The 19919-nt window shown below is 50.2% G+C and overlaps 1 protein-coding gene across 9 annotated transcripts in view; it reads right to left on the bottom strand.

The window, feature by feature from the left end:
• The window catches only part of MYLK (myosin light chain kinase), a 270332-nt gene that overhangs the window by 8698 nt on the left and 241715 nt on the right, over positions 1-19919 (bottom strand). For all 9 annotated transcript variants that reach the window (XM_082460944.1, XM_082460943.1, XM_082460942.1 and 6 more), the window contains 4 exons: positions 15632-15849; positions 14170-14293; positions 6117-6269; positions 3451-3574 (listed from right to left, as the gene is read on the bottom strand). In XM_082460944.1, coding sequence (XP_082317070.1) covers positions 3451-3574; positions 6117-6269; positions 14170-14293; positions 15632-15849 — 619 coding nt within the window. The remainder of the gene's footprint in view (positions 1-3450; positions 3575-6116; positions 6270-14169; positions 14294-15631; positions 15850-19919) is intronic.

Here is a 19919-nt window from a genome sequence, read left to right as displayed (position 1 = left end):
CCTCCCCTGGGACAGCCAGCGAGGGTGACTAACCAGCCTGCTTTCCCAGGACTGAGGGATTGCCCAGGATGAGGGGCTTTCAGGGATAAAGCTGAGACAGGCCCTGGGAAACCTCGGCAAGGTGATCAACCTAGAGCCAGCCAGCCATCGTGGGCCCTACATAAACTCCAACAGCCCCAAGACTACAATTTCCCCTGAGAATGCATATTATCTAGATGTGATGGCCAAGAGTACTCCATGCTATACTGAGTCAAAAGCTTTCTTCCCCAAGGCCCTTTGGTCCATACTGCTGAAGTCTTTGTGGTTCCTCAGAGAATAAAGATGGCTGCCCACAAGCCTCCAATTCCTAGTCCTTTGCTTCCATTTTGCATGCAGAAGCCCTGTTATCCTGCTCAACTTACCCACCCTCAGTGCTATTACTCACCACCATGTCTCTTCAACATTCTTTTGATATAAATAAAAAACCTACCCTCTTTCAGAATAACTTCATTCTAAGATCAATAATACAATGAGTCATCTATCTACTGCTTGCTTGTTGGGGTTTGTTCCCATGTTACTTCCTTCCCCTTTTATGAAAACCACACCAGGGGCTTCCCTGGTGGTGCAGTGGTTAAGAATCTGCCTGCCAATGCAGGGGACATGGGTTCGAGCCCTAGTCCAGGAAGATCCCACGTGCCACGGAGCAACTAAGCCCATGCACCAGAATTACTGAGCCTGCGCTCTAGAGCCCACAAGCCACAACTACTGAGCCTGCGCTCTAGAGCCCGTGAGCCACAACTACTGAGGCCGCATGCTACAACTACTGAAGCCCGTGCGCCTAGAGCCTGTGTTCCACAACAAGGGAAGCCACCGCAATGAGAAGCCCGTGCACTGCAACAAAGAGTAGCCCCCGCTCACTGCAAGTAGAGCAAGCCCGTGCAGCAACGAAGACCCAACGTAGCCAAAAATAAATAAATTTTAAAAAAATCCTTAAGAATGTCATACGCTTTAAAAAAAAAAAACAAAACCACACCAGAATGATAACAAGGAAGCTTTTCTCACGCAGCTGTAGAGCGTTCTGGGCCCCCTGTGCTTGCCCTGGCCCTCTCCCTCCACAGCGCACCCCATTCTATTCCCCTCCACTCCACTCCGCCTCAGCACACAGAACCTCAGCTGCTCTGAGAGGGAACCCCCTATTCCAGGGGTGCTAAGGTCCTGGTATCCAGAGTTTAAAATGTGGAAAACATTTTCCTAAGGAAGAAATGTAACACAAGATGGTCAGATGCAGCTGAACTATTACCAGTGACAATATGCTTCAGGGACATTATGTGTTGAATGGGATTTTGCAGACTACTTTTCTATGTAATTGTGTGAAACCTGACCACTGCTTCTGTGGAAAAGCCATTTCCAAATGCTGCTACCTATATTAAAATAGGAAATTAATGTTCCTTCTCTGAATTCTGTCCTTTCCCTTCTCACTTTCAGAAAACTTTTGGCTAATAACACTGTAAACAACAACAAAAAAATGTGATTCAAATATCACCACAAATTATGGTTTCCGGACCCATCTGACTGAAAAATTCCATTTATTTCCTCTCCCATTTCCTTATCTCTTCTCTGCGCCTATCCCCTGGGTTTAGGCTCTTCCTGGCTTTGGTTCACCAGCAGATGTGTGGATGCCTCCAGAAGCCTGAAGTGATAAGCCTGCCCTTTAGCCCACGGCCTCATCCAACCAAAACCCAGTGAGATTCCCTCCTCTGAGAACTGCCCCACCCCCATACCAGTCACTGTATCCGCTCCAGAAATACCGGTATTTCTTTGAGATCTACTGGCCACAGGATCATTAATAAAGCCAACCTTTGATTCTGTGGCCCCCTTGTGGCTTTGTTTTTTTAAAAGAATATCTGCTCCTCTGATTTCACTGGACCCTAATGGCACCAGAGGGTAAGGTAAGCGGCACAGGTGTTCCAAGTCACCAGGTACTTGACGGAGGCCAGGAGATCCACCCAAACCTTCAGGCGGGGCTAACCAAAAACTGACTCCCACTTCGGGGAGTCCGCTGAGATGTGCAGGGGGTGGAGTCTCTCAGACCCACACACCCGAAGCCCCTCTCTCACCTTTGCTCCTCTCAACCTTTGTGTGAACTTGGACTTTTCAGTGAACTGTGGTTTAGTCATTCTGTGTGGCAAGTCACCAGTGTCCCAGTTGCCCCTAAAATGGTGGTTTCCTTTTTCTCTGCCACAAAGGCAAGGTCTAAATGCCCCAGTCCCCTGAATGCCCAGCTAAAAGACTGCTCCTGTCAGGCCAGCATGATCAGGGTGAGGTCCAGTTCCCACCTCTGAGCCTTTTCCTCCGTCTGTGCTGCTATCCCCTCCTCTCCATGTTCTACCCATGTTCCATGGCCAACTTCAAACTCCTGCCTGCCCTTGGCAGCCTTTCTTCACAACCACATCCACCTCTGGTGTGACTGGTTCCATTCTCTGTCCACACTCACATATATGGGTATGGAGAGCTATAGTGATCATTTATAATTCTTGGTGTGTGTTATGTCCTTTTATGTCTATTTGCTTCAGGTCCCTGTTACACTATGCATTCCTTGAGTATAGAAACCATGTACCCTCCAGTAGCCCAAGAATTTTATAATACTAGTAGTGATCATAAAAATAAAATAGATCATGATAAGTTCTCTATGGTTTTGGATGATCATTTTCTCCATCTGCTAACAATCAGAGGCAATTTGTGTCATTAAACTGTGTGCTGTTAAGACTGTGTATGCTGGAGCCAGTCTCTGGATTTGAATCCTGGCTTTCCCACTTACTAGCTGTGATCCTGGGTGACCTTCCTAACCTTTCTCTGCTTTGTTTGTCTGAGAACTGGGGAAAACAATAGTACCTGCCTCCCAGGATTAAAAAACAATGCATAGAGAGTGCTTTGAATGTTCTCTGATACACGGCCAGCCCTCCAAACATATTGGCTACCGATCTCATTTGTGAACACTTACTATGTGCCAGGCAATGTGCTAAAGGCCAGATGAATATTATCTCATATAATTCTCACAACAGTGCTGCGATTTGGTACCACTAATACCCCCATTTTATAGATGAGAAAACGAAGGCACAGCAAGGTTAAGTAACTTGGCTAAGGACATGTAGCTAGTAACATACAACCTCTCTCTGTCTCTCCCATGTCTCTCTTTGTAGATCATGTGCCCATCTCCTTCACTGTAAAGAAATGCAAGACCATCACGCTACCTATAAGGAGATCACATTCTCCAGGGTTGCCAAACAGTCCTAAAGGTGACATTGCTCATCCCTAGTCACGAAGACATGGAATGTCAGTCTTGGTCCCAGACTATTTCAGAAACAAATGTAAACATTTTTGGAGCGAGGCCAGGGCAAGTTGGGAATGAGGGTAGCTTGAATAAAGCAATTATGAGGGGCGACATCCCAGTCCAAAGCGACCCCTCATTACCTGCCATTTTCTTCTTGCCATGTACTTCTTCATCCGCTCCTTGGAGAGTTTCTTGGCCTCCATGTTCTTGGTGTCTTTCATTAGCCATGTATGCTGAAGGCACTGGGTGCAGTCCAAGCGGTTTCTAATAAAGGCAGAGATCAGAGGGTTTCTGAGCAGAAGGGGACCACAGAGACCGCTGGTCAGATCAGAAACGGGAGGTCACCTGTCCCTAGTTACACAGGGCAGAGCCCAGGGCTCTCTGCTCCCAGTCCGTCCACCACGATGAGAATCACTGTGCTCTTGGCCTTTTTCCTCTCTTGGTCTGCGTTACACTGACTAGACCCAGAATACATTAGTGTTAAGAAGGCCTAAACACCAGTAAGCAGCTGGAGTCTCATGACCTGCCCTTGGGGTCTAGGGAGGCTAAGTGCTGGAGGGCAGACATGTCTGGGAATGACTGGCACCGTATTCCAGGGTGGGGTCATTCTGCTGGTCACGTGGGGGCTGGGAACTGTGGAGGCCCGATCCTTCTGCCTCCTTGTCTGATGGAGAGAAGAGTGAAACCTTAGGCCCAAATCTTCGAGAATCAGTGAACTCTCAAGTCTTATGGTGTGGTTGAGTATCAGGTTTTTCCCATTAAAACTCAAAGAGGTATGTCCTTTGTACAACCTATGAATTATGACAACCTTAGAACTGCACTGAAACTCATTTAATCTTCTGAAAGCTCTGGGAATCTAGAAATATTTCAGGGCCATCACCTTAATTGTCATAGGACTAATGAAGTCCAAAGTACCAAGTGCTAACATATGTAGAAAAATGAGTAAAAGTAAATTTGCTAACTATAGCAAAATGTAGTGATCTTTAGATAAGGGGATATGGATTATTTTAATTTTCTTATATTCAAAATTTGTACAATTTACATGTATTAATTTATAATAGAAAAACATTTTTTAAAGTGCTGATAGATGGAGATTTCTGGTTGAAGAGATGCTGAGTTTGAGTTTATGGGAATCTAGTGTCTTGATCTATATGAAATCAATTCTTTGGTGAGTCCATTTTATGAGCACAGAGGAGCCAACACGTTTCTGAATAAACTCAAGGTCAGGTGAGAAAATAGGATATATACACAATACCTCATTTACCAACCCTTGGGTGAATGAAGCCTGGTTGACAAAAGCCATCCTTGGACCAGAGTTGTTAGGAAGGAGGTCCGCACCTCCCTGAGGCACCTGGGGAGCGGGGACCCCTCACACGGGAGGGGCATCTCGGCCTCCCCCCCGCAACATCTAGATCCTCCTTGGGTCACGCCTGCTTCTGAGGCGAAGACTGGGGCAGCAAAGTGCTAAAAAGACCTCGCTGTCAAGGAGTGTGGAATGTCTCCCCTGGAGGAGTTTGGCCCTGAGCTGGCTAAAAAGGACTGAGAGGTGGGTGCGTAACCAGAAAACCAGACCGAACCACTTAAGAGACCCTCCAGCCTTGCTCCTTTAGCAACTGCGCTCTCATGTCCCAGACAGGATTTCCCCCAGAGGGGGCAAGACGACCGACAGCCTCACGGGGGTCTGCGGGCCAGGCAGACAGGGCAGAACCTAGGCCACAAAGTCCCCTTTGTGCACATGCAGAGCCTCTGGTCTGACCCCTCCCACCTTCCTCCGGCACACCACCCGTTTCAACACCACCTTCTGGGGAAAAGCTTACAGCTGCTCCTATTGCCAAATACGGCTCCCCGGGGCCCCTGGAGCCAGACCTTGCCTCATCTGGCCACCTGTTCACAGAGTGGGTGAGGAGCCCAACAGCCCATGGCCCCCCGCCGACACCCCACCGCTCCCTTGCCCCGGTGCAGGCCGGCCCTCCCGGCACGTGCACGGCCCCTGTCCCCTTCCTGCTTCATTGTAGCTGTTTTCCCTTGCCAGTGAATTCTCTCCAGCCACACCAAGACCCCCTCAACCTCACCTCCTCTGCTCTAGCCTCCTCTACTGCTCCCACCTCCATCCTCTTCTCCCTGAAATACTGACTGAGCGCCTTGGGCATCTGACCTTTCCTCACAGCCTTAGGCCGTCTATACGCCTGAACGCTCAGGCCTCCTGATGTTCACAGATGTTCTATATAGTCATCTGCTGACCACCTGGGCAGCTCCAGGCAGCCCCAGAAGGTGGAGGAGGGGAACCTCACAGTCTGCACGGTTGCAGGGGACAGACATGGAGCTGGGCCCAGTGGCCTGGGGTCACAGCCTAACTGGCCAGTGGTGGAAGGTACCTGGCCACACTCAGGCAGGCAGCTCCTACATGATTTAGATACAAAATAAGCATCCAGCCGGAATAGCCAGGAGTATGATCAGGACCGGCAAATAGGGTACCTCCCCTGCAAGCCCCAGAAGGGGGGCTGAGGTTTCCGCAGGGCGGCTGCAGGCCACAGCTGTCCCCGGCAAATAAAAGGGGCTGTCGTTATTCACACGCAAGCTGCCTCATTCCGTCAACACTCAGTCAAGTGTTGCTCTCCAGGTGAGGCTTCTGTGCTTCGAAAGACAGGAGAGTGTCCGGCCCCAGGGAGCAGGACCCTCGCGCACGCACTGCCCATCCTCCCTCCTCGGGTGCGGAGGGGCCCACAACAGGGGAAGAGAGTCCCCGCCTCTGGACCCCAGTCCAGGGAGTGGGGAGGCCGAAAAGACTGAAATCTCGACTCATTACTTCATATCTTTCTTCAGCAAGCTGCTGATAAAATCCTTGGCGTCATCAGAGATCTCATCGAAGGCCTCGTCGTCGAAGTCCCAGGTGGCGGAGGTGACGTTGGCTAAGGTTTCGTTATCGTTGTCACCCATGAAGGGGGACAGTCCACTGACCCTGGGGGATGAGAGAGGAGAGCGGTGAGCGGGGGAGGCCAGCAGGGAGGGCGGTCCCGCCAGGGGAGCGCTCCCTGAGGTCAGAGGTGAGAGCGCCCCAAGCACCCCCGCGCCTGCCTCTCCTCCCACCCAGGAGAGGCGCGGGCGTGGCTCTCAGCCTCTGCCCCGGGGCTCGCTCACTGTACTTCCGGGGTGTCGCCCGCCTGCTGACACCACCTGCCTGTGAAGCTGAGGCGGAGGGACTTTTCTTCAGTTTACCACTTCCACACAGCACAGCAGGGCCTTCCTGCCTGCCTTCTGTTCTTCCCCAACACCCAGGCGAGAACTTGGCCCCGCAGAGCCTTCAGAACCTTCTCCAAAGTCCTGGGGGGAGGAGTGGCCTCCTTCGCAGGGTTTCAGGCGCGCGCGCGCACGCGCACACACACACACACACACACACACACACACACACACACACACACACACACACACACACACACACACACGTGGACTGGTCACGTGGCACAGCACTCATCATCGCGCCCTGTCCCGCCCTCCCACCTCTCACCCTCAGCATCAAGAACAGGGCCAGCCCACGCCCGGCTCAGCAAGGGTGTGTCCACGAAGGGCGGACCTGCAATGCGGGTCTGGTGATCCATCTACACGTGCGTTCAATGCGCCTGAGGCATTTAGGCCAAACCAGAAAACTTCCCTCAGAGGAACCACGGCCCCGTTCATTCGCTGGGTGACCTTGGACAATTCCCCTCATCTCTCTGTGTCAGCTTCCTCCTCTGTTAGATGGACAACCTGCTACTTAACTACGGAGTGGTCACCACTGCCACCTCTCCCTGTTCTCCTTCTCCTGCGTCCTCATTCTCATGACAGCGGACATCTGTCACATGTTCACTATGTGCCATGCACTGGGCAGAGAGCTAAAACAGATTAACTCATTCAGTCTTAACACCACCCTTTAAGGCAGGTAACTCATTACTTCGTTTACCAGATAAGGAAACTGAGGCACCAAGCGGGGGTAAGTAACTTGCCCAAGGATTTGCAGTCAATGAGCCTATTTCTTAACCGCTACTTTGTACAGTCATTTCTAGGAAGATGAAGTAAATCACAGCGTACAGCACTGGCAGGAGGCCTGGTCCGCAGTAAGGAGCTCGGTCTGTGACCACAGCTATTATGCAGTTCTTCTGTACACAGTTCACCCCCATTGCCCCATCAATCTGTGATCTCTGGAATGACTCACTTACCAATAGCTTAAGCCAAATAAAATTTGGAAGGTAAAGTATCTCAAAGCCGAACGGAGCAGACGTCTGGCTTACTGGCCTCACCTCTCACCTCTGGCAGGCACCTCATCTTCACCCCAACTATCCAGCCCGCCACTCACCCTGACCTAGGGCCAGCTTCATGGGCCTTGGAAGAGCCCCACTCTTTGGCTTAATGCTCTGCTGCCATCATTTTGAAATTCTTAATGTTCACACAAGTCACCCCACCTTTTTATGCTGCACTGGGCCCCACGAATTATGTAGCTGGTCCTGCCCTGTCCCCACCTGAGCCCCACGAGATGGATCTAGGGCCCTCATGCCATCAACCTTCCAAGTTAAGGCTTCACTAACATCCCTTTCCCCAAATCCCTCATCATAACCCGTAATGCAAACCCCTCGGGAGCTGTTTTGGCATCCAAGAGGCCTCAGCTTATGAAATACACTCGGCCCGGAAAACGAAGTTTTGTAAAACAAAATCTTTTGAAATATTGCAAGGAAAGCTTGCCATGGGAGGAACCCGCTGGTGAAAATCTTCATTAAAAAGAAGAAAAAGAGCTTTTTCAGTGTGAATTATCTCACCCTGATCAACATATTTGTGCTTTTGAATAAAAGGGTTTTATAGATGGCATTAAAATGTCTTAAAGCAAGACACCAATTTATGTTCTGAGAAGGCATGGAGATAATCATTCTCGATCATATCACTATGAGGGAAGGGTGGGACCTCACCAGGCCCAAGTCTGTGCTGTTATATGCTATTCCTTTTCCCTCTCTGGGCCTCAGCTTCCCCTCTTATACACCAAGGGTACTGGACTAGAATTCCTAGGGGCTCCCAGGAAGCCCCTAGGCTTAACTAGTCCCATCAAGAAGCAGCCTGACTCTTGCTTGCCAGCTATGTGCTTCATTCTGTCTCTGCACTTTCCATTTGAAACAAAGGGGGGAAGTCTTACAGCACTCCAAGAGATTGCCGGGAGGTGGTGGGCGGGCAAGCAAACAACCCTGTGGAATGCTGAAAGGCCGCCTTCTGTAAACCTCCTTTCCTAATTAGGAACTGTCATCCTGCAAAGATAGGGCTTAATCTCTGTGATGTTCATAGTTGGGGAGAGCCTCCTCTCCTCTGGCCTCTGGCACTCCTCCTTCCTGGCAGCCCATCCATCTGAAATCCCTCCCAAGCCTTGGCTGGCTCCTCACCTGCCCCAGCTCCCCCAGCGTTCCCCCCGATAAACAGGACGTCTCTAAAATAAAACCCGCAAAATATGCAGAGCATGATGATGAAGAGAGTATTCGAATTTTAGTAATGCCGTTTCGTGGTGGTGGGATTTTGCAGAATTTTTAAACTTCCTTTCTTGTACTTTTTCTTTATTGCTAGAATTTGCATAGGATCATGTATGGTTGGGTTGTTCAACCCAATCAACAAACATAGTAACCCTAGCATTAAAAACACAGCTGCTCACCTCTTTTCCTAGTCTTACCTAGGTTTTAACTGAAGGGGATCAGAGTATACCACCCCAAAATATGAACTTGGGCATAAAAATTGCCTTGAGCTGAAGGCAATTAGCCCTTTGTCCTCCCTCTTTCTGTCTAAAAGCAGGACATAAATTTCTCTTCGTTAAGGTGACATAAATTTCCATTTGTTCTATTTGTCCATTTCTTCTCTTCCCAGGAAGAGGAGAAAGACTCTCGTCTGCATATTAGATCTTGCTGAACAGTCCCTATACATTTCCTAGTCACCTTGTCACAATTTACTCCCTCCAGAAGCTCCAAACCCTTTTTCCTTCGTCTAGTTATTTCTGTATAATTTATCACTCTTTGTTAAAGTAGTATAAACAAGCCCCAAATTTTAAAGGTAACTTGAGTCACATTTCTTTATGAACACCTGTGCATATGTACATAATTAAATCTGTTTTTTTGTTACTCTGTCTTTTTTTTTTTTTTTAAATTTATTTATTTATTTGGTTGTGCTGGGTCTTAGTTGCTGCATGTGGGCTCCTTAGTTGTGGCATGTGAACTGTTAGTTGCAGCATGCATATCCCCTGGCCAGGGATCGAACCTGGGTCCCCTGCATTGGGAGCGTGGAGTCTTAGCCACTCTGCCATCAGGGAAGTCCCGTTAATCTGTCTTTTGTCAGTTTGACTTGCAGACCCCCAAGAACTGAACCAAAGAGGTAGAGGAAAGTTTTTTCCTCCCCAACATAACCAGTGAATTTGTCTGGTTTTCACAAAATTGTAATCAGTGTGGGCAAGTTCTTGGATGCTCTACTTTTTCCTCACTTGACATTGTCTTTCACAAGTGTATACAGAGTCTTAATGTTCATTTTTAATGGTTAAATATTAGTCTTTGTGCTAATGAGTCAACTAAGGACATGACTGCAGGGTGTTCTAATTTCTTAATTCTTAATCTCTTACTGCAGCCAAACTTCACCAGGGAATCTGATGCGGGGGCCTGTTCTGCTTGGAGGACAGAACATCAGGAGACAGAAGGCAGAAATGCCTCTTGAACTATAATTCCTCTATGGAGTTTTTTAAGCAGATGACTCCACTGCATGAATAGCCAGCAAAGGAGGCCATACATCTTCCAGCAGAACTACTGAGCGCTTAGGAAGGGGTTAGTCTTTTATCCCATTTTATCCTTGGGATACTCCTTCCCTGGTGTGGTGGGAAGATTTGAGAGGGCGGGGCAGGCCCCACAGGAAGAGCTGGGCATCGTTTTGTGCAGTAGCCTAGGAAAAACAGACCCAGGGTTTAGTCATGTTAACCACAGCCCAAGTCCCTGGAGAGCAAACCCTGCAGGTGGTGTCTGGGCCCAGTGTGGATGTGGGGTGCCTGGAGGTCTCAGGAGCTGCAATAGAGAGCATGTCTGGACTCAGCAGCTAAGAGGGCAGAAGCAGCCCTGGGTGGAGCTACTGGATCCCTCTGAAGAGCCCTGCATCCAAATCTGAGTCTGAGTAGGTACCTGATGCTTGGGCACTGGGACTTCTCCCCAGCTCACTAGGCTGCTGTCCCCAGAAGTTAGATTCCAGACGGGGATGGACCTGGCTCTCTGGACCATGGTGTGTGCTCACAGATGAGCTGAGATGGGAAGTCTGCTGCTGAGCACAGCAGGAAGATGGTAGGGAGGAGAAAGCAGGGCAGCAGTTTGGGGGAGGGGAGGGGGAGAAGGAATTCTGGGGTAGGGGTGAGGGCAGGGTACAGAGAAGGGTTATGGTGTCTCCACAGGCAGTAAGGGAACAGCAAGTCCTAAGGAAATGGGGGGAGGGAGATAAGAGAGGGAAGGAGGTCTTAGAAAAGGAGGCGGGGCTTAGAATGTCTTCACGGTTGAAGTGTGGCCTAGAGAGCCTGGTCCTCTCTCTTCCTGCCAGAAACCAATGGGTATTGGTAATAGCAGAAGTCTCCAGCAGATTCACGAAATCTGCTTCTCCCTTCAGAATCAGGGGTGAGAGGGTAAGGGGCCCCCAACCCCACCTGCTGCATCTCTACCCTGCCTGGGGACCCTGGGCAGGCAGTGGAGCCAGGTCTCCTGTGCCACGACAGCATCTGCCCCGATCTCTCCGAGGGTGTGAGGAGTTCCCTCAGCAAAGTCAAAACAACCTATGGGACACAGCTGCTCACTTAGAAGGTGCTCACCAAATCTGCGCTGAGGGACACATCTGTTATCACCTGTGCCCCAGCTCCCCACCTCTCACTGGCCCCAGAAAGGCGATGCCGTGGGGGGAGGGGTTATCCTCTGGCACAAACGAGGAAGGTGACCCTGACAAGGACTCCAAGCTCCAAAGAGAGGGATGGAGGGTGCACGAGGGCCGCCAGAGAGCCTCTTCTGGGGGCTTCCGGCAGTGGCTCCAGAATTCTGCATAGCAGGGGCTGAGAGGAAGCAATCAGGCTGGCTCCACCTTCTGTTCTCACACCACGTGCCCTGCTGAGAGCCCTAGTTGAGGAGACAGACTCCCAGACCTCAATCCCCACTGTGAGAGCCAGCGGGAAAAGTCCCGCAGGGCAGAGCAGCCCGCAGAGGTGCTGGCTCCCCAGCAGCCAGGAAGCTGGGGAGGCTACGGGAGGCTGTGTAGGGCTGGCCTGTGTCCGTCACCCCCGCTGCTCACCTGCCCCCCTTCCACAGGCACCCTCCTCCCGCCTCCGTCCAGACGCCTTCAGGCTGGTGCCCCGTTCATCAAAATTATTTTCCCCCCATTTCAAAAAGCCCTTCCCTATTCCTAGGTCTCAGCTTTAAAAGTAATCTAGCAAACCATGTAACATGTTATCCAAATTACTTCTTCCACCTCAAAGAATTTTCATTTTAAAATAAAGTGCTCTTGTGACCCAGTAATTCTAGTTCTAGAATATATATCCAACAGAAATGCATAAAGATATTCACTAAAGCACGTGTACCGGAATACTCACAATACCCCAAACTGGAGTCTAGTCAAAAGCCCATCAGCATAGAATGGATAAGTAAACTGGATGAGGTTCACAGAGTGAAACACTATACAGCACCAAGAATGAACAGCCTACAGCTACACACCATAACATGAATGGGGGTCACAAACAAGGTGGGGCAGAGGAAGCCAGGCACATCTTTCTGTATGATTTCGTTTATATAAAGTTCAAAAGCAGGTGAACACGGTGAGTGACGTCAGAATGGGGATCAGGTTACCCCTGAGGGAGTAACCAGAGCCTGGGCACCGGGAGGGCTGCGGGCCTGGTATTGTGAGGTTTCCGGGTCTGGGTATAGTCACTGAGCATCTAGTCACCAGTCTGGCCCTGAGCCATAGGGAGACCAATCGTCCTAGTTTGCCCAGGATGGTCCTCACTTCAGCACTGAAAGTCCTGTATCCTGGGAAACCCATCAGTGCTGGGTGAACTGGGACGGCTGGCCATGCTCTAGGACTGTGGGAAGTGGGCAGCCATGTGGGCTTCCCTGGCTCCTGTGACCTCAATGCCAAATGAAGATCGAATCTCTGCCATGCCCCACTCCCAGGTTTATTCTGAGGACCAAACAGATGGTCCTGATTCTACAGCAGTGGAAAAACCGATGGAGAGAGTAAGGCAAGTCTCCTTGATGGCTGCAGGGGGACCCAGGACCAAGCCAGGCCACAGGGCAGCTGGGTCTGAACAGAGGGAGCTGACAAAAGACCGTTTCCCAAGAGTCTCTCCTGGGCAGAGATCCAGCGTGAGCCCCATCCAGCCTGGGGCAGTCCCCACTGCCCTGCTCTCCTTTATACCAAGGGGCCAGCACTACAGAATCTGGCACAGTTTTCTTCACTCCTCAGCTCCCTTTCTCCTGGAGGGGACTGGGCAGGGAGAGGCAGGGAGATGCACTCCTGGCCAGAGTTTCTTCTCTGCTGCTCTGGGGGAGGCTGTGTTGGTGGGGGTGACCCCAAGCAGGGAGGAAGATGACTCTCTGGGGTACAGAACCTGTGACACAGGTTCAACTGAGGGAGGCTGTCCTAATAGCCCACAGGGAGAGTAAGACTCCTGAGCACGTGAAGAAGCCACATTGGCGCGTGCACACACACACACACACACACACACACACAAAATCACTCTGCTTCTGCTAAAGCTTTTGTAACAGTGGTTCCTAAACCTGGCTGTGCAGTAGAATCACCTAAAGCCATTTCTCACACTGGGGTCTGAAGACCCCAGGGATCTAAGAAAGTATTCTTAGAGGTCATATTCAAGTTTTCTGTGAAAATGTGTAATTTGTCCTTTGGCTTTAACAACAAAAACTTTTTTACAAAATGACTACATGCATATCTGCATTTTCAGGGAGACCATCCCCTAACTGTGTGATGCCACACAAGCTCAGGGGCTGCCACTAAGGCTAGTGCCTGCTTGCAGTCTGAGGCTTCAGAGACTAAATCAGCCAGATCCCAACAAGAGGGTGTGTTCTAGGGCCTGGTACTCAAAGTGCTGTCTTCAGACCAGCACCATGAGCAACAAGCACCTGTTAGAAATGTGGATTCTCAGGTCCCCTGGACCTTCTGAATCAGAACTTGTAATCTAAGGAGCAGCCCAGGTGATTCCCTCATATTACTGTCTGCGAAGCACTGGTCTAGATTACTGGCCTTCCCTCTTTTCTCCAGCGTTTTTTAACGGAATGGCTTCCTATTTTCCACCTAATTTCCCAATTCTAATTACTACACAGTAGCTTTCTGTTGTCTATGAGTCCCATTAAAGGCTCTATCATCAAAAGTGCTTATTAATTAGTCCGTATACTGGACACAGAGATGAGGCTGGAATCTGGGGTCCCTCTGCTGTGAGGATGGGGTGCGATCCTCTGAAGATGACGATGACACCCACAGGAGATGTACACCTGGGCTCTCTCCCTGCTTCTCTATGGACCCATGCACACACATGAAGGTAAATTCCATGGCACCAGCCACGTTCCTGTCCTCCTGACCAAAGGCCCCTAGGTGGCCAGCATCAAGGATGGTGTGAGGGGCCCAGAATGGGGCTCTTGCTGTGTAGAGCTAGACGCTCCTGCAGAAGTGTGACGTGGGCCGTGGACATCACCGGGAGCACAGAAGCCAGGCAGGCCAGCGAGGAGGGGGATGGGAGCCTACCGCCCTCCTGACTCTAGGCGGGCTCCCCATCAGGACCCGCCCTGGTCCCTTCAACATCAGGGCAGCCTGGGGACCCTCCCCCCGTGCGCCCCAGGACTCACAGGATGTAGCAGATGACCCCGATGCTCCACATGTCCGTGGCGTAGCCAATGGGCTCATAGTTGATCACTTCAGGTGCCACAAACTCTGGGGTGCCAAAGAGGACCTTCAGAGACCCCGCGTTCTCTGCAACCAGGATGGAGAGGGATCAATTGCCAGAACATCCCTAAGCCAACCCGAGGTAAGCAGATGCCTGGGAGGGACACAGGCAAGGCCGGCCTTCAGCGGCTCTCCCCTTGCAGGACGGCGCAGAGACAGCAGCCTCCCCGTGGAACAAGTGCATCGGTACACCAGTGAAACCGACAAACGGCATGCGAACCTCAGATGCTTGGGCGGGGTTGACGGAGGGGGGAGAGCCCGTTACAGCCCTGCCCCGGATCGAATGGCTTTCCGTGTGTCTGTCTCTCCCACGAGTTCCCTGAGACAGGGGTGGTGACTTGTGCTTGAAAATAATCTCTACCATTCAGTCTGTCATTTGTACCCTGCTGCCTGCTTTATGAGGACTTTCCTATTTCATGCTCTGGCCAACCCTAAGGAGGACGACCCCCATCTCCCAAGGAGAAAAGGGAGGCCCAGCGAGTGACTCCCCCCCGCCCCCTGGTAAATGGTGGTCAGGACCTAACCCAGGGGGTCTGACTCCTGAGCCATGTTCCTCCCCTCCCCACCCCCACCTCTCCACGCGTAGCGTTACATCTCTCTTCCCAGGAGCTGCTGGGAGGTTAGCTGGGAAAACCGTAACCCTGAGGTGGTGCCCCTGAGCCATAGAGGACCATCACCCACCAAAATGACTCTTGGGTTGGGTACTCAGGCCCTGACCGCCTTCCCCTATCGTGCCCTGCCTCCTGAAAGAGCAGGAATAGCAGTGATGCTTCAGAGAGCCCTGGACTAGGCCCCAGGTCCTCATTCCACCCCAGCTCATCGTGGGACTTGCTGGGCAAAGCTACTGTGAACCTCGGTTTCCTGGGCTATAAAGTGAGGCTCATAAAATCTGCCCTGCCTGCCTCAAAGGGTTGCTGTGAGAATCAGATGAGAGAAAGTAGGTGAAAGTGCTCTGGAAACTGTACAGTAGGATGCAAATGTGAGGAAGCACCATCAGCAAAATGTTCTGCTGCTGAAGGCACCAGAGTGAAAAAAATAATAATGATAAAATAAATGAAAACACCTACATAGCGCTTACTATGTGCGAGGCACTGCTCTTATCACTCTGCCTATATTAACTCAGTGATCCCCTAACAACTCTATGAGGTGAGTCCTACTGTTATCCCACTTTACAGACAAGAAATTCGAGACATAGGTTCCCACAGCTAGTAAGTGGGAGGGGCAGTCTCCACGGTCTCTGATCTCAGCTCCAATCCGGTGCATCCCCTCTAATACCGTTGTCTCTAACACAGCGCATGGAACACAAAGAGCCACGGCCACTGCCATGACATGTTGGTGACAACAGGAGAGGTGGCTCGGCCTTACCCAACCTCCTGGCCAGACCGAAGTCGATGAGCTTGATCCTGGTGCCCGTCTTGTTGACACACATGATGTTCTCGGGCTTGAGGTCCAGGTGGACAATGCCCTGCTTGTGGATGTACTCCACCCCCTCTGAGATCTGCCTCATGTACTTGATGCACTCCCGCTCGGTCAGCTCGAAGTCCTCGTCGATGATGCGCTCGAACAGCTCGCCCCCGGACACGCTGCGGGGACAGAGGGGGCGCTCAGACCACAGGAGCGGGAAGCCTGGCCAGGGCAGGCTGGGGGAAGGGGTCACGGCCAGGAAAGCCCAGTGTATGGGGGTGCCAGGCATTTTCTGCAGCTTCCCAAGTTCCAGACCACTACCCCGTTATGCTGGTCCCAGTCTCCCACTGTGTGAGGACGGCCCAGGCCTCCTGGTTTCCTGCTTGGGGGACCCTGCCTGTGCCCACTAAGCTTTGGAGGGGTTCAGGGAAGTATCTAGGCTAGGCAGTTTCAGAGGTGGCCATGAACTGAGAGATCTAGAATGATCTCCTAAGCAAAAAGGGTAACTGCCAGGCAGCCTCTTTCCCCCAAATGACTATGGATGTGAGGGATTATCCTGTTCTCCAGCCATGTCTTTTAGTCATAAAGAATTGAAGTTTAAAAACTCACAGTACCCATAAGCATTTGTTTTGCATAGCCAGAAACAGAAAAATATCTTCAAGAATACAGAGCATCAGCACATTTTGTAAAATTCATTGGCTGTAACCTATTATACTTACAGTTGTGATCGATTTGCTTCCTCTGGCTAGGCCTATAACATCAGTTTACTCCTTCCAGCCATAACTAACTTGCCTCGCCTGCTCCCTGGCCCAGGCTGGGAGTGTAGTACATCCTTCCTGCCTGGATAGACTTTGGATCCTGGCCATGGTGGTTCTGGGGCCTGCAGTGGGCGTCTTTTCTAAGGATTGGCCAGCCAGCATATTTGCCTTCAGTGCAAATGCTGAGTCACACGGGGCCTCTCTGTTCCCCTCTCCCAGCCCTCCGAACCCACCTTCCTTGCTCGCTGCTCAGAAACCTTAAAGCATCCCCTTGGTAACTTATGTAGCATCCAGACATCAGTAAGTTCTTTTTTTTACAGTGGCCTGTAGATCCACCAGCTGAACAAGGTTGAGTGGGCTTCCTTCTGAGCCTGTTCTCTTCCAAGGGGCTTCCCTCTTCTAAGGGAGTCATCACAAAGATGGGAAAGAGCTGAGTGTGAATCCTGTCTCTGTGGCTTGGGCAAGTTACTTAACCTTTCTGAGCCCCGGTTTCCTCATCTGTCCCTACATCATAGTAGTTAGGAATGAAGGAACTTTTGTAGAGCATCATGCCTGACACACAGTGGGTGCTCAGCACATGTTAATTATCGTCTGACAACCTGCTGCGGGCCAAGCGGATCTCGTTACTGACCCCTGAGGGAGAGACAGACAAGGACGCGCCATGGGGCCCAGCACGCGGAAGCCTCTGTGGGTCTCCATCACCACAGGACAAAGACTTCTGGGAGGGCTGAGCGGGTAAAGGTCAGTCTGGGCCAGTGGCCGCTGGGGGGCGCTGGAACCAATGCTTTAGAACCAACCGAGAAGGAGGTCCTTGTGTGGCCAGCAGGTGGCGCCTCTGTCCTCAAGCCCTTCATTTCTGTTGCCCTCCACCTAGGCTCTAGGTCAAACTCTAATCTCCATTCCTAGGTTCCTAGGTTTCAGGCCATTCTTAACATCTCTGAGCCCCAATTTCCTCATCTGTAAGATGCAGATAAAAACAGCACTATCTCACAGGGTTGCTGTGAAGATTGAGTGAATTAATGTAAAGTGCTTAGAAAAGTGCCTGGCACATAGTAAGTGCTCAATAATGTTAATTATCTTTTTTTTTTTTTTTTTAAAGAACCAGTGGGGGCTCTTGTTGAAAATACAGACTCCCAAGCTTCTCCCCTGCAGATTCTAATTTAGAAAATCTTGGAAGGGTTGTGATCTATATTTTTAATGAGTACCCCAGGTCATTCTTAAGATCAGACAAGTTTGAGAAATATTGGCTTACTCAGTTACCACCCCTGGGAAGCCAGCTGAAATTCATGTCCTCTGAGAAATCACTCCCAATTTCATCATATGATCTTTCCCTCCCTGGGTCCCCACAGTCTCATCTTTGCACTTTTCCCATCAGGCCTGCCTTGTCTTAAAGTTGTTTGTGAACATGTCTGGAAAAGGTCCGGCTCATCTCTAGACCCTTGTTTTTACCTGGCAATATGTGGCACAGACAAGGTACCCCAAAATGTTTGGTTTTAAATTTAAACTATTCTGAAAAAGCAAGAAATCATTTTTTGCAGTGTCCTTGGGAACGTCTGAGGCAATGAGTGGTGGAAATCTGAGCCGTGGAGGTAATTACTGCTGCATTTCTAGAGGTAACCTATTTAGTAGAGGTGCAAATAGGTTCAAACCTATTCAAATTTATTTAATGTAATTTGAAAACTGTCCTTGTGGTCCATTTTCGAGGATGGAAGGGGTTACATAAAGAGGATTAATGGTTCTATAAAGGTTTCTTTTCAAAACGCTCAAGACTGTGGGTGGAAAGAAGCTGCCATCCACAGAGATCGGATAAAGCCATGGGCCAAGATTGGGCGGAGGAAATGTGTGCTTAATAAATTAACAGTGATGAGTGAGTGAATGAATGAATGAATACCTACCTTATTCCAAGGGATCGAATTTATCCCCCAACTGTAGACATTGGCCAGCCCTCACTGGCAGCCAGAGGGATGACACTTCAGGGGCCTCCAAACCCAGACCCTCTCCTCCTTGTCTCATGGCAGCTAGCCGCTTATTCTTTGATCAGTTTTGCCAATGGCAGCATGAAGGTGAGATGGGCAATGGATAACTCAGCTTAAGCTGCACATCTGCTTCAGTGCTCAGGGGCCCGCCAGCACTTGGAATGTTCCAAAAGGACCAGCCCTGACTCCAGGCCCGGAGCCTGAAGGAACTCCTGTATCAGAGCAACACTGCTACAACGATAGGGGCTTGTCCCATAATCGGAGGTCAGAAAGGCTGAAGACACATTAATTCTGGTCTCTCACTGTATCTGAGGCGGCTGATCTGAAGGCTGGGACCCTGCAATACATTTTCATTTTTCTGTATCACCAGGGATTGTCCTTCTCTTAATCTCAGTTTCTCCATCAAACAAGGAGAAGAGCAAATCGTACTGCTGAAAGCCAACCTTTGCCTTTTCAGTGGTCAGGTCTGTTTAAGCTGGAAGGGAAGTACAGATTGAGTATGAATCTGCTCCTTCTTCTTTGGTCGAGTTCCTATCAAGGGGCAAGCTCCTTACCCCAAGTGCAAGAGAATCATCTGGCATCTGTGATTGTAAGACTCACTCCTGTCCACGGGGGAGGCGTGGGGTGGAGGGATGAAAGCCAGACCAGCTGAAGCCCTCGTACGTTTTCTCCCAACATTTTCCATCCAGCTTGCCAACTCCCAATTCCAAGCTAAGTATGGTATTCTGCCCACTGGTGCTGCTGCCCAGCCTCACCCAGGCTTGGCTGCCTCCTACCCGCTCCTGCACCTTCTCACGAACTTGCTCAAGGTTTAACTTCCAAAGATAAGACATTTCTTCACATGTCCCCACACGCCCACGCTGCCTGGACCAAGCAACCTGTTCCACAATAAATGTGAAAGGCTGCAGCCCACAGGGCTATTGTGAGGGTATAATGAGTGAGGCCATGGACATGGGTTAAATCTTTCCTAGAAGTGGGGAGGGAAGTTTGAATTCGGGGCTGAAAACTGATTCTAAGAGACGAAGGAAGATTTTCTTTGAATCTGTGTAAAAGTTCCACAGAACTGCAGAATTTTAGAACCAAAAGGGAGTCTAATCCAAATACCTCTCCTTGCTGAAAGGATTTAATAATTACAAAATCACAGCTCGACAGTAATAGAAGCTGACCCCAGGTTTCCTGAATAGTAGGATTTGTTCCACACAACCAGTTGGGTGTTAAAGTGCTCACAAAATAATTTTAAGTGGAAAAAAGACCAGGATACAGAAAAAGTCAATGCATCATACTCCTAAGAATAACTCGCAATTATACAGCCTATGCCTGACACGTTATTCCATCTAATCCCCACATTATACACGAGATGGTTTATAGCCTCCTTTTACAGGTAATAAAACTAATGATTGGTACAGTTGGGCAACTTATGCAAGGTCGTCAACAAGAGGCAGAGCAGGGATTGAGGTGAGGTTTCTCAGACTCAAGTCTGTCTCTTAACCACGACTGCCTTTCCTGAGGAACACA

Source organism: Balaenoptera physalus (assembly GCF_965194825.1).
Source record: "Balaenoptera physalus genome assembly, chromosome: 4".
Classification (NCBI taxonomy): Eukaryota; Metazoa; Chordata; class Mammalia; order Artiodactyla; family Balaenopteridae; genus Balaenoptera; species Balaenoptera physalus.
The sequence above is the reverse complement of the archived record's forward strand: the minus strand, read 5'-3'. Positions and strand labels throughout refer to the sequence as shown.